This window comes from Artemia sp. Qi Xiang Cuo, chromosome 19 (assembly GCF_049724085.1).
Source record: "Artemia sp. Qi Xiang Cuo chromosome 19, ASM4972408v1, whole genome shotgun sequence".
Classification (NCBI taxonomy): Eukaryota; Metazoa; Arthropoda; class Branchiopoda; order Anostraca; family Artemiidae; genus Artemia; species Artemia sp. Qi Xiang Cuo.
Genome location: NC_142812.1, coordinates 51,470,047 through 51,485,560, shown reverse-complemented (window position 1 = coordinate 51,485,560; position 15,514 = coordinate 51,470,047). Strand labels below are relative to the sequence as shown.

Here is a 15,514-nt window from a genome sequence, read left to right as displayed (position 1 = left end):
CCCCCTTGCACAACTACCCGAAATCTCCCTTGAAGGGGTGAAATGAGGGGGGAAATCGGAATTTCTATTTGTACGTATTTTTGGGTTTAAGTGGTCGTTTTCTATCAAATCAGGCATGAAGAATCCGAATCCGACGTCAGAAATCAAGTTTTCCGTACCCCAGTATCAATTTTCACCTTCAAGGAAGGGGGGGGGGTAAAGTACGCAGATCATTATTTGCCGGATTCCTGCGGCTGAAGGATCATTTTATATCAAATAAAGTACGGTATTGCCTAAAATGAGGTTAAAAAGCAGTTTTTTTTACTATTTACCTTATTTCCACCTCTAAGGGGCCTGTAATATATGAGTTGCTAAGTACTCGTATAATATCTTGAAAAACCACTTCTTTAATCGAGATCAAAACTTCAGATCAATCAGTTATAACGAAAAACGTTTAGAACTCAGGTAAATTAATCACAAGAACATTTTGATTTTAAAGCACAACCTAAAGCTAATTCTTCTTCCTACTCGTCTTCGTTATCGTCCTCATCCTGTCTTGCTGTAGCGTTAGTGCATAACGCCCCTTCACAGTCCCCACACAAGCAAAGCTGCAGGGCAAACCGTTCCGACGGCAGCTGCATCTGAGTGACTCGCACCCACTGGTGTACTGGCACCCCACCATCTTCAGTAGGTTCTCCGGTGCTGCTGAAGCATCTGTCATAATGGGAAGATACATATTCCGTGACGAAGAAAGGCTCCAGCCCCACTCTTCGGGCTTTAGTGAATTTGACGTGTCTTGCCACTTCATTATTTGAAAATAGCACCTGTAAAAGTAATACTTTGTGGCAGCCAAAGTCGGTGGAAGTCGCTCTGCCTGAACAAAAGCATTTGCACTTGCAACCCGTATTGTAAATACTCGCATCTGGACATCCTTCAGGGTCTTCTCATTGCTTTTCTCTTTGTATATGCGGAGCAAAGCTTTCTTACCAGCTTCGGCAATCTTCTGGTGGTTGGATCCTGGTGTCATGAAGATCTTGAAAGCATCCTTATAATTCCCATCTTTAAGAGACAAGGAAACTACTGCTGGTTACCCTACGCCGTGAAGTCCAGATGTTGTATCGCAGCCAGATATTGCGTGGCAGACGAGAAGATTTTCTGCTGCTTCGTTTCCTAGTTTGTTCTTGATCCTTTTTATGTCGTACACTCGTCCATTATTTCGATGTGTGTCTGTCTGCATAAAGATATCACATGCATCATGCTTGGCATGGTACAGCAAAAGGACTAATAGATCGGTATAACTTCCAACCAAAGTGGTAAACAAAGTTTCAGCACAACTGACAGCACTTTGTACAACTAAGACATTGGCATCATTCTGAGTATGTAGAACTTTGAATCTTGAGTTCGTCAGCCTCTCAGTAAGTAGGTGGAAGAAGCGTTGTTTATTGTTGGGATTTCTCAGCAATTCCTCCTTACTTTTGACGATCTTCATATTAGGAGAGAATTCAATCGTTGCACACGACAAACCTTTGGTTCTCTTCAGCTGTGGGCAATTTTTGGTCGTCGGTGTATCAGTGTAAGAGTCAAAAACTACCGCTGCCTGTCCGAAATGTCTTGTGACATAATCTACGTAGGATCCTGCCACCTCAGAATATGTGGATTCGGCAGTCCACGGGATCGTATGGACTAGCCAGCCACCATATAAAACTCTCTGGGAGGATGGCAATGTCATTGGACCCTCAAGTACCTCAATTTTTCATCAGTGCATTTGTTAGAGAGGCTTTGTCGGCTGTCCTCATCACCTCGAACGAACTAAAGAGTGATGATGGAAAACTACAGAGCTCGAACGACAGAACCTCATTCAAGTCAGAACCATTGGTACTAGCCACTGCAGCTAGACGTTGAAAGATTAGAGCAGGGTCGACCATTCCCTCTCGCTATCTATCACCACAGATGACTTCTCAGTCATAGTTACAGCTTTCTTCTTTCTCCTGAAAACATATTTGTCAATTTCTTTCGCTTCCATGTCCTTCAGAATCTTTTCTGTCATAGATTTGGTATCCTCTGCGTTTACAGATGAGGAATGCGGACACCAGTAACCACGTTCAACAGCTGTGATTCCTTCCTGTAGGGTTCTAGGGGCTCAATGTATCGAACTATCTTTTCAATGTCCGCCATATCTCTAGCTCTCCTCGAAGATATCGCTTCTGCGTGGTTTTCAATAGTCAACTCCACGAGGCCAGTCAGTTTCTGCATGCGTTCGTTAAATAGAACCAAAGTAGGCATAGCAGATGTCCAAATTGTCCGCTGTAATTCAGTCATGCCTCTACCTCTCGTCAGACCGCCACTCGTTTTCATACTTCTGATTAACGTCTGCTCGATCATCAAATCAGGAGAAAGTGCTGGCCAGTAGTTGTCAGTTCTTCGGATTAACAGGTACTCCTGTAACGTTCTGTACTACTCTGGGTTGTCTTTCCTCAACTTAAACACCGACTGCACGAACAACCATGCATAATTCATGCAAATTTTTTGGCCGGAATCATCAAAGTAAAGAAGTATTCCCAACCACGACTGTAGATAAAGCTCAAGGATGGGACTTCGTTCAGCTCTCAGGTTCTTTTTCAGGATTCCGAGTAAGTCCAGATACTGAAACCAAAGACGGGCAGTTCTGCACTCGGGCAATCGTTCATTTACACTTTGAACTAATTCATAGATAAGCTCTACTGCTTCCCACACCTGCGCTTCATCGATGGCATCTCCTTCAAGGAGCAACTTATACGCCTGTTTTGCCTTTTCAAGGGGCTCTGGTAGCATGTCATTGCCATCAAACGCTCTGTTACCCAGTTCTGATGATAAAAGGTTATTTCCAACAGACCATGGCCTCGCTCTGCACGAGAGACAGCTTTGCCTTGTAACATACTCCGCCCAGTGTTAGGTGCGTATACTTGACTTAGGATTTCCAAAAGTCCCGAGTCAGCCATAAAGAAGCCAATGGCTTCTAGGAAATTCATGCGTGTGTTAAATCCACCCAGGACAACAATAGCATTTCTTAAAGCACTTGTGGCAGGCTCTGCATCGACGATACACTTCGCCCTCCAGTAAAGCGGTTGGTCAAAGGTAATGACTAGTTTTTCCAGCTTGACTAGCGCGCTCGTTAGCATGCATAAGTGTAGAATAAACACAGGAGATATCGCTTGGGTTGTGGTTAATCATTGGCAAAAAACGAATATTAGATTTTTCCGGATGAGGTAGCTTTTGGTGTATTGACCACATAAAGGCCAACCATCTCATGTATGAACTTTTGAAAAAGCCAGAGATGCGCCATAGCGTTTCAACCTCCCAATCATTGTCATAAGGGTCAGCATTTTTTTGTCAAGCAAACAAAAGTCCTTTGTTGTGACATGGCGGGTTTTTTGTAAATGTAGAATGGTACGTTGACCATTGACTTCATCTAATCTCTACTTACTTCTATTCTTGGCACTGAAAGCTCCGTTACTGGCAACTCAGGTGTTGACACTTTAAAAAGACTCATTCCAGGAAAGGTATTCAGGCTATCAATAGTAGCAATATCATAATCGACGTTTACATACTGAAAAAAATGTGCTTTCTCTTTCGACTCTTCCAACAACGTTTGATTTAATACTACAAAGCTCTCAAATTTTTTTTACCTCTGAGTACAAAAAGCAGAAGCCGAAATTGTGCAGTGCGTCATTAAAAATCGTGATGAAAAATGGTGATGCAGCTGCGAAGCCAGTCCTATTTGTACAGGAGACATTAAACCCCGTGATCTGCATGCCTGCATTATAGCCTGTCCGATAGAAGATATCAGACGAGGCGTGTCGACTCCTATCGATGAAAGTAGTAGACAAAGAGATGGGCACACAAAGTTCAAAAATTTCTCTACTGGCGATATTTCGTTAAGAAATTCATAGGAATCCTTCCTTGTCATAATGGATTTGATTTCACTTCTTATTATTCTTCCAACGACTTTGATAGGCTGATTCCTTTCTCCGTTTTCACTATCTGCTTTCACCTCTTGATGATATTCTCGTAATATCTTGTCAACCGTATCTCTAAATGTTACGAGTGTCTCTTTCACGTTTGAATCGGACACAACCACTCGTTCACCATACTCACTGATTAGCAAATTCTTGTCTTGACGAAAGCTGTAGGCCAAACTATCATAGTCAGTTTCAGAGAGAATATGAGCCATCGTTCTTAAAATGATCATCAGAGGTACAGTTTCTTCACTATTGGTATAGCACCGAATCACTTCTTCGACAGGGGCTTTCCTTGCTCTATCGCCCGGTATTCCCTTCTGTTTCTTTGGTGGAGGAACTTGATTCACTTCTGTTGTGAAATCTTCTTTTGTGTGGCTAAAGAACTTTTGTGGAATCGCTTTTCCTGTCCTGCACTTCACTAAGCATATTTGATGATAAAGGGCATCATCTGCAAGAAGGTCAGAAGTCTTTGAATTTATCCGACCAAGCAATGTCGTGGCCCACTGATCGTTCCTGCTCTTACACATTTCACTAATCAAGCAGTCGAAGCTATGAGTTCGTACTGCATAAGTTTCAACAAATTCGTGACTTGCGATCTTGCATAATGTCACTGCTTGACTGCAGAATAGGCAGTTCTTCGAAAAAACAAAGCTTGGAGCCGAAGATCTGGTCGGGGGAACTGCAACAGATTCTTTCTGCTCAAGTTTCCTTTGAGAGTTCTTTTCTCTGTCGATCCGACGTCTGTCACAGAAGTTACGACGACACGCGGTGTGGACGGTCTTGACGAAAGCTGTAGGCCAAACTATCATAGTCAGTTTCAGAGAGAATATGAACCATCTTTCTTAAAATGATCGTCAGTGGTACAGGTTCTTCACTGTTGGCATAACACCAAAGCACTTCTTCGAGAGCGGCTTTCCTTGCAGTATCACACGGTCTTCCCTTCTGTTTCTTAAGTGGAGGTACATCACTTCACTTTTTCTTGACCACATAATTTTTGTGGAATCTCTTTTCCTGTCTTGCAGTTTACTGAGCATATTTGATGATCAACGGCATCCTCTGCATTAAGGTCAAAAGCCTTTAAATTTATCCAACCAAGCACTGTCGCGGCCCACTGATCGTTTCTGCTCTTACACATTTCACTAATCGAGCAGCCAAAGCTATGAGTTCGTACTGCATAAGTTTCAACGAATTCGTGACTTACGATCTTGCATAATGTCACTGCTTGACTGCAGAATAGGCAGTTCTTCGAAAAATCAAAGCTTGGAGCTGAAGATCTGGTCGGGGGAACTGCAACAGATTCTTTCTGCTCAAGTTTCCTTTGAGAGTTCTTTTCTCTGTCGATCCGACGTCTGTCACAGAAGTTACGACGACACGCGGTGTGGACGGTCTTGACGAAAGCTGTAGGCCAAACTATCATAGTCAGTTTCAGAGAGAATATGAACCATCTTTCTTAAAATGATCGTCAGTGGTACAGTTTCTTCACTATTGGCGTAACACCAAAGCACTTCTTCGAGAGCGGCTTTCCTTGCACTATCACACGGTCTTCCATTCTGTTTCATAAGTGGAGGTACATCACTCACTTCTTCTTGACCACATAATTTTTTTGGAATCTCTTTTCCTGTCTTGCAGTTTACTGAGCATATTTGATGATCAACGGCATCCTCTGCATTAAGGTCAAAAGCATTTAAATTTATCAAACCAAGCACTGTCGCGGCCCACTGATTGTTCCTGCTCTTACACATTTTACTAATCGAGCAGCCGAAGCTATGAGTTCGTACTGCATAAGTTTCAACAAATTCGTGACTTACGATCTTGCATAATGTCACTGCTTGACTGCAGAATAGGCAGTTCTTCGAAAAATCAAAGCTTGGAGCTGAAGATCTGGTCGGGGGAGCTGCAACGGGTTCTTTTTGCTCAAGTCTCCTTTTAGCGTTCTTTTCTCTGTCGATCCGACGTCTGTCACAGAAGTTAAGACGACACGCTGTGTGGACTTCATTTCCGGTCGTCACAGTCATGCTACTACCTCTTTCTTTGCTTGTGTTATTCACGTTATCGGCTCCTTTCTCGGATAATATGGCAGTGTTTTCACCGGGTTTGATGCTTCTTTGGCATATCGGGGAGACCAAGTTTTCTTCATTGACGGTTCTAGAAGAAAATGAGACTTCTAAATTTATTTATTTTATTTATTTAATATATATAAAAATAAAAAAAAATTAATCCCCAACAGAGAGCAGAGCTCTTAAGGCTGGGTGTGTAAATAATGGGACATACACAAAACAAAACTTCTCGTCATAATAATAATAGAAAAATTAACTTAATCGACAAAAAAACAATAAAAATGACAACATAGAAAACAAGAAACAAAAGAATAGTAGGGAAAAAAGAAGTATTGGATAAGGAGGAAATGCTGAGCAAGAGGGGTATGGGAAGCCGTACCACCGTGGATCCAAACAAAGTGAATTCAGTAAAATCCCGAACCAAACGCTATTTTCATTACTTCATACCACTTGTTGATTAAATCAATTCAGGCACAATCAAATCAGGATTAAACCCATTACCACCTAGAAGAAACTCAGCTTGAATGATACACAGTAGATGGCATTGCACAACTGAAGTTTAAAAGCAGAAATGATTATCCACTCTTTTCAAAAATTAGAAGCACAATTCTAAACGCTATCTCACCAAATACTTATGCTCAACGTTCGCGGATCCTAGTTTATTCTTTTGTCTTTTTTTGCGGGAGTAAAAAAAACGGCACAAACCTTGTATATAGCCTTGAAAACGCCAGTCTTATAGTAAGTACTATGGTAGGTGGCTCCACTGATTATAAAGAATGACACTAAGGAATGGAAACCGCAAACTGGAGGGGGGAGGGGAGTCTGAAATACTGGTTTGAAATTAAACTGTTCGAGACTCGTATTCTAAGGTGCCATTCCTAGCTTGATTGGAAATGGTGAATCAACCGACCAGTGATTAAAATAACTAGTTCGTGCTGGTCAACTTTCACAGGCGTTTTAGGTAAGATAAGTTACTTGACCACGTAAAATCAAGTTTTTAACTTCATTTTCAAAGTCGCCGCCATTGATTTCATAGGAAACGACCAAATAATCCAGCAGCCTCTTAATTTCAAGTTTTACCCCCCTCCACCCTCTGCCCTTTATGGGTGGAAATGGGCATTAGGGTACTGAAAAATTAAAATCTGAATTCATATTTGGATTCAGCTTTCTTGATTTGTTCGGAAACAACTATTTAAGCTCCAAAATATTTATTACCACAAAAATCTATTTCCCCCCTCGTTTTTCCCCTTCAAGGGCGAATTTGGGATACTTGTGCAGGAGTGATTCGGAGGGATTTTTTTGTGTGATTAAGCTAATTTTTCTGAGCATTTTGGTGTAAAAAAAAATTCTCTTGCAATTTCCCCGAGGTTTGACCATTTTTTCCGTATCTTTCCTCCACTATTAGATTGAATATGAAAATCAAGCTTAAAACGAAAAAAAAATGTTTCCCTATTGAAGTATAAATGAAACTTAAAACGAACAGAAATTAAATTAACAATCAGTGCAAACAAACATACAATAGATATTAATGTAAATTAATAAATGAATCTTAAAACAAGTGAAACTTAAATTGAATATGGAAATCTAGCTTGAAACAAACAAAAATCATGACAAGCAAAAGTTTGGGTATGACCTCCTTCTCTCACTGTAAAAGTCTAAAATCTGCTGCGTCATTGGTGCTTTACTGAAAACTATACGCGTCTTGAACAATCTTGGAAAGTATAAACAACATCAAATTGAATATTTTATGAATAATGATATTAATTTTTGAAAGATCCATCAGTTCAAGAATTTATTCCACTTTAATTGTATTTTTATTTTCAATGCTGTAAGAACTGGAAAAGAAAATATTTGTAATATAATTCGTTTTCAGTTAGGTGCCAATGACCCAGTAGGCTTTGGTTTTTATTTACAATTAGGAAAGGAGGCAGTATCCAATCACTTGTTTGTAGAAACTATATTCATCTTTAACAACTTGAAAAAGAGCTAATAAATTAAACTGAATATTTGATGTATAATGATATTAATTGCTGAAAGCTCATCAGTTCAAATTGTTACTATAATTTTAATGTTTATTTTCAATATTAAGTATAAAAGAAAATGTTTGTCACAAAATTGGTTTTCAGTAAAGCGCCAATGACGCAGTAGGTTTTAGACTTTTACAGTGAGAGAAGGAGGTCATACCCAAACTCTTCTTCGTAGTGATTTTTTTCGTTTCAAGCTTGATTTGCATATTAAGTTTACGTTTCACTCGTTTTGCTATTCATTTAACTCAGTTAGAGTAATTTGAATGGTATGTTTTTTTGCATGTATTGTTCAATTAATTTCAGTTCGTTTTAAGTTTCATTTATACTTCAATGGGAATTTTTTTTTTTTTTTCGTTTTAAGTTTTATTTTCATATTAAATAAAGGCACTACTCTCATTAAGATTTATTTATTCATTTATATTATTACTTGTTGTTTGTTTTTGCTATGATTGTTTATTTAATTTCTGTTCATTTGGGGCTTCATCTATTCTTTAATAGTAATTTCTGGCCGTTTTGAGTTTGAATTTGAAAAGGTATTTGTATCTGCTGAGCTTAAGTTTAAAATGGCCTTTACTTTTCATTGAAAAACTTATTTTTAGGAAAGTTTTTTTTAATTAATTATTAATAAAGATAATAGGAAAACCGTTTCCAAAAAGTATGTCTCTAATAAAGTCTAGTTCGGTTGTCATGTGAGATTCAGAGCAAATGTTTAGGGCATGATCGACAAGAGTATTAACAAAAGCTCTTTTAACTTGTGGAGTGATTGGATTTAAAATGCAGATATCTGTTGTTTTGTGTGGGTTTTCTGTAAATTGTAAAATCCAGTGTATCAATGCTACGAATAATTCATATATCCAAAAACGGTAATTTATTCCCAATTTCAATTTCTAAGGTAAATTGTAGATTCGGTCATATGTATTAAGGTGATCTAGAAAAACCCCAAGTTCGTTTTCCGCATAATTCCAGATAGATATTACATCATCCGTGTAACGCCCCCAATAGATTTGTTTTTTTTTAATATGAATTTAAGGCCCAATTTTCAAGGTGTTCTGCATAAATAATCGCTAATAACCCGGATATATGCGCCCCCATTGGAAGGCCCTTTGTTTGTTGATAAATAGAATTACGGAACTGAAAATACATTGAATACTTACTACAAATTTGGACTAGGGACATTAAAATTTCGCAATCTATTCCTGTTGTTGAATCTTCTATTCAATGATAATTTTCTTCAATTTTATTTTTTAGTAATTGCTCAGATATTGCAACATAAATATTAGTATCCCTAGAAACTATGTCAACACTACTTACTATTGTAATTTTTGAAATGCTTACATTTTTAAGTTTTTCCACTGAATCTACCGAATTACATACGTGTGATTTTTGGGAATAGAGCAAAGGTTGGAAGACTGCGTGTAACCACTTTCCAATATTGAAAACAGGGGCTTTCGTATATGCTACAATATGCCTTAAAGGAATATCTTGCTTATGTATTTTTGGTAAACCTTAAAGTTTTGGACAAAAGCTGCCACGGAGGAAAATTTTATTATACAATTGTGGGGTTTTTTACCATTTTGCTTTAGATTCTTTAATTCGGTTATAATATCATTCGCAAACTTGTCAGTATGATCGTGAGTCATGGTAGTTTTGTCTTGTTTTTTTGTCATGTTTTTTTTTTTGTCTTTTAAGCGTGAATAAATTTTGTTTCATAATCTAACGTATCCATGAAAGCAAGTGAATTGTTTTTGTCTGCTTTTGTTATTATAAGAGACGGGTCTTTGCATTGATTAGACAATATTTTTATGTTGTGCGAAATTTATGGCGTCAAATTAGTAGGAAACGTAACTTTTTTTTGGCTGCCGTAAATTGTGTGTATAAAACAAGATCTAACTGCATCTGGGTTAGAAATACTTTCATAGTGTTTGTGCAAAAAGGATTCTAGAGAGGAAATTATATCTGCCACAGGAACTTGTTTTGGTGGAAAAGAGAATTTTAGACCTTTTTCAAGAGTTTGGATTTCCTTAGGTTCAAGACCTCTAGAGGAGAGATTAACGATAGCGAATCTAGGAGTAAGCCTCGGAGAATAAGTACGATAACTCATCGAAGAATCGCACTTTGGACTTTCCAATTTCTTATAAACTCGTTCCTTATACAAGCGAAAATCATGACTAAATGAATTCCTTTCGAATCTAACAACCTGAGAAAAATCAACCGTGGACAGCTTTTCAAATTAAAATTGTCAAGAGATTTTCCCTTGAGGAAATAATAAGTCTTTTTTGTTTTTGTTCTTAATAATGTGGATTAAGGTTTTTAATTGCAGTGTATGAGCGAATTGCGTTTCTTTCCGGATATTTAAATGTATTTATATCTTAAAGACTTAGGAATAAGGTTTTCATTTCTGCAAGTTTCTAGGATTTTTTTTTATTGATAATATTATTTTCTAGGATTTTTTTTATTGATAATATTAGCGTGTTTTTTTCCTAAACTAATAAAATAAAAGGTATCATAGGTCAATTGCTCCCCATAAGGGAGACCAGAGTTGCCACCCTGACCTAGAAAAATTTACTAAATCAGAGAGGAAAAATTTACTAGATCGCATCTGTTTTTACTAAATGCTCAAAAAAAAATTTTGCGCGTGTAGTTACGCCGCACGCGCACCATCAACCATCGATATTTATTATAGGAGGATAGTCATTACGTTTTTCACAGTTGTATTTCTTTTTTCTTCTTTTTTTTCTGTTTTCCTCTTTTCTTTCGTTTTCATAGTATGATTGAAAATTCCGGAAACCTACAAGTTGAAAAATCCTTTTTTTTTCGGATTATTTGAATGTACTACTGGATATGCTTCATATTCCAGATACGGTCTATCTATGCAAGACGTCAAACAATAGTCTGGAATCTTGGATTCTGGAAATTCTGCTGGTGAAGCCCGGCTGTAAATTTATCAATGTTCTTCAGGTCATAGAATTCAGATATATTGAAAAAGTAGAAAACAATCAACGAAAACAAACAGCTACAATTCATCACGAAGCAATTCAGGCGATGAAGTGCTAAGAATCTGAGGTGTCTTTGAAAGTGACGGATTTTGAAATTTGTCCCCTAGTTTCCGTTTTTAGATTTGAAATCTAAAGCCTTCAATTTTGAATTTTTAGGAGGAAATTTGCCAGTTTTTAAACACAAATTGGACTGGTCTTTAAATTTGGGATATGCTTCTTACAAAGATGTCTAGCAGATTTTAAAGCAATTAATTTATGATTTTTTTTTAACTGATTTTTTATAGATTATTTCTCGATCGATTCCCTATTCTAGGGAATCAAAAACCAATTTAATTTATGTCACTTCAAACTGGAAACGACGTAACCGGCTACCGGTTTAGTTATAAAATTATGTAAGTTAAAAAGTACACCTCAAATTGGACTAGGGCTGCCAAGAAAAAGAAAACTTATATAACATACAATAATTAGTTTAAAAAATACTATTTTGTCAATAGTCTTCAGGTCAGGTGAATCATACAAATTTAATAGTAAAAAGAAAAACATGTAGTCATAATTAAAAAAGTCGCACTTAAAAGGCTTTACTCGTCCTCGTCCTCATCCGAATTTAAAGCATCGACTAGTGTCGTATTCTGACTCAAGGAATCCACCTGTTTCCATTTCTTGGTAGCCCGAGACAAATCGCTGGGGATCACCCTGTCATGGACTCCACTTGACGACCTGAGGACAAGTTGCTTTGTCTTCATAAGGGCCGAAACAGTCGAGATATTTAGCTTATTCCAATTTTCGGTTTTTATGACGGACAAAATCGAAAACTGTCTCTCTGCTCCAGCACTTGAATTGGACAAGGTGCAGAAAGTAAGAAAATACTTTGATAAGTATGGAAACAGTTCGTTTTCAGCAGCGTCTTTAAAAAGGGATAGAGCTTTTCAAAGTTTGCACGCATTTTTGAGGTTCAATTGTGAAATGTAACGGAGAATCGTTTTCCTCCGTGATCGTTTTCCTCCGGATAATTAACGCAAACTCAAGTTTGCGTTAATTAAACTTGCTCATAACTCAAGTTTATCGGATCAACCTATTCCCCCCCCTAAAATATTTTTTTCGGATCAATCTATTTTGCGCCCCCACCCCCTAAAAAAATCCTGGATCCGCCCCTGTGCAGACTGAAACCATAGGTCAACTCATTCAGAAGAGAAGAAGCACTCAAGTTCACGGCATTCACCTAACACAGTGGTCAGCAGCCATTTTAGTTAAGAGACTCAAATATAAACAATGGGACGATTATTTAATATCTGACAACAATAAATGTTTATTAATGTATCAAACCTATATCATAGCTTTAAACCTTGACTCAATTACGAGTGCCCCACCGGCAATCGCCCCTACCCACAAATATTACTATTTACGTTAGTTCTACCCTAGGATGAAAGGATGATAAACTTTCTATCTACAAGTAAAATGAATCATTTTATGCAATTCTGAAAAAAAGATAACTTTTACTGCTTTCAAAGTTTGGTAACTACAATTTTTTGGCATATTATGGAGTGATAACTGTTACTTTTCTACTTACTTTTAATTCCTCTCAGCAGGCTCCTTTTTGCTCAATAAAAATTTTCAGACCGAGGAGATTCACCAAATCACCTTGGGTGGTTTTTGTTTTGGATGGCTTTTGTTTTGATTCCAATAGATTCCCAATCATCAGAAATCCAAGTGTCATTACAGCTTCATTTTTAGTTGGTAAGATTTGATACACAGAAAGATATATTTGTCGACCTTTTGACGCCGGAAGTGAAGTGTCTGTTTATGAAAATAGGTGACTGCTTGTCTGTCTCTTTAAGCGACAGACAAGCAAAAATTGTAAATTGTCATATATTTACGATAATTTTTTCCCCTGAATTCATTGAAAATAAAAAAAAAGTTTTGTTTACTATAAATCATGACTTTTTACTAGTTTTTACTAGATTTCGGGAAATTTACTAGATCCTCTAAATTTACTAGATTTTTGTTTACTAGATCTAGTAAAATCCTACTGACGGTGGCAACCCTGAGTGAGACTTAGTAGCGACGAAGACCACGCTGCCTTTCCATCATAAACAACAAGTAGAACGATAGAGAAAGTTTTTATATAAGGCAGTGAAATAGCTCTTTTGAAAGTATTAAAAAAAACTTTAGCATAAAGGGCGAGACATTGACTAGGGGCGAACCCCCTCTTATACGTAATAATTTCTGTTTGTTTTAAGTTTTAATGTTGCTCCTTAGTTTCAGTTGATAAAACTTGTTTTTTTTTAATCTAATTTCTGATCTTTTTTAAATAATGATGGGAAATCTGGCGCCCCCTTCACAGAAATGTCCTTTCCTCCAAGAAAACGTCCTCCCCCGTAACCCCTCCTCCGAGCCTCACCCACCGGGAAAAAATCCCTCCTGAAACGTCTGTATACTTTCCATAAACCAATATTAAATGTAAACAATGGGCAAAGTTCATAACTTGCAGCCCTTCCCCCGGGAACTGTGGGGGATTAAGTCATCCTCAACGAAAAAGTTATTAGATTTTTGACTATTCTGAACAAAATGGCTATCTCAAAATTTTGATTGGGTGACTTTAGGAAAAAAGAGCGTGGGAGGGGGCCAAGTTGCTCTCCAATTTTTTTGGTGACTTAAAAGGGGCACTAGATCTTTTAATATCCATTCGAATGAGACCTCTCACGAAATTCTTGGACTACTCGATAGATACGATCACCTCTGGGAAAAAAAAATAAAATAACAAAAATAAACACACATCCGGGATCTTTCTTCTGGCAAAAAATACATAATTCCACATTTTTTTCAGATAGGAGCTTGAAACTTCTATGGTAGGGTTCTCTAATAAGCTGAATGTGATGGTGTGATTTTCTGATGGTGCGAAAGTTCTATGGCTTGTAGGGGTTATTTCCCTCTTTTTTCGAAATTTTCTCAGACGCTTAACTTTTTATAAGTAAAATTAAACTTAATGAAACGTGTGTATTAAAATCAGCATAAAAAGCTGATTCTATTGATGTATCTATTGGTATCAAAATTCCTATTTTTAGAGTTTCGGTTACTATTGAGTCGTGTCGCTCCTTACTTACAGTTCGTTACCATGAACTGTTTGATTCCCTGAGAAAGTCGTACTCTAAATGCTTCCCTAAAGTTAATGTTAATTAACTTTAATGTTAATTGTTTGAACAGCTTGTATCAATACCCTTTTATTTTCTATTATTACCTGCTATAATAATACTATGTTAAGCTAAACCCCAACACCAGTTTTACGAGACTATACCCAAGCTAATTTTATTGTTAAGCTATTCAAACGGATTTTTAAAGAATTTTTTAATATATTGTTGCCGGAGTGCTCTTTTCTGACTTTGGAATTCTAATTCAAGAGCAATTCTTTGCGATTGCTAAATGTTGAAAGCTACTCAAATCCTTTGCGACCAGGACCTAGTGGAATAAAACAGAAGGGGCTATTATTACTTGGCTTCTGAACAGCTCAATTATTAAACTGTCTCTTAAATGAAACTGTAATATTAATTATTACTTTCTTTTCCAGGGTTTTACGGTATTTACTTCGCACTCGAACTTATTTAGAGTGGTTCAATGATACCGAAGGTCAGAAACTGTTTTACAAACGTATGGTTCAACTCTTAGGCGATCCTGTTACAACTACCGTCTGAGAAACCGTCCGATCTCAAATACTTCGGAAGTAATTGACCACAGTGTCGTAACAAGAATACTTATAGCCTTTTATATCCAGAATTTTGTTATGATTCGGGTGAATTTGAAAAGATCACATGTGTGGGCTGAGAATGAGACGAATTGTGTTGTAGTTTTGCTCAAGTTTTGTTAATTTTATTAAGATAATTATAGTTATTGATGATATGACGCTCACTATCCCAAGACATGAGAAAAAGCTACTTAATAAATAAAATAAATTTATTTGTAAAAAAAAGACTTTTCTTTTTTTTCTAATATTTTTTTTCTAAAACACTTTTGTCTTTATTTTTCTTAACACTATCAATAAATTTCAGTTTGTAGTCGCAACTGATAAATATTAATATAAAAAAGGTTATGAAAGTATTTAAGAAAGTAAAATTATAGGAAGCTCAAAAATGGAAAAAAGATATATGAAAGGAAAAAAAATAATCTTCTCAGTTTTTGCCAAGTTTCATGAGAATATTTGAGTGTACGAAGGAACGTTAATGTCTTCTTCTCTAATACAGTAGCCAAAGATAAGAATAAATTGAATGTACAATTAGATAGTGAAAAAAATTACAATCTTCTTAGATTGTAATACGTTTTGCTTATTTTTTTAGTGATGTCACATCTTCTTTAGGTGTTTATAATCTTAGACTTAGTTTATATTTAGAATTGTTTTTATTATTAGTTTCAGCACACCGTTGAAATGTTTCGCCAATTTAGTGACATGAAAAATACATAGTTGTAAC

The 15,514-nt window shown here is 36.8% G+C and overlaps 1 protein-coding gene across 2 annotated transcripts in view; it reads left to right on the top strand.

Moving 5' to 3' along the window:
* Window positions 1-14,948, top strand: part of LOC148940974 (toll-like receptor 2 type-2) — a 68,950-nt gene extending 54,002 nt beyond the window's left edge. For both annotated transcript variants that reach the window (XM_089104939.1, XM_089104938.1), the window contains one exon: window positions 14,620-14,948. In XM_089104939.1, the coding sequence (XP_088961065.1) occupies window positions 14,620-14,670 (51 nt within the window). In that variant the 3' untranslated portion in view covers window positions 14,671-14,948. The remainder of the gene's footprint in view (window positions 1-14,619) is intronic.
* The last annotated feature ends 566 nt before the right edge of the window (window positions 14,949-15,514 follow it).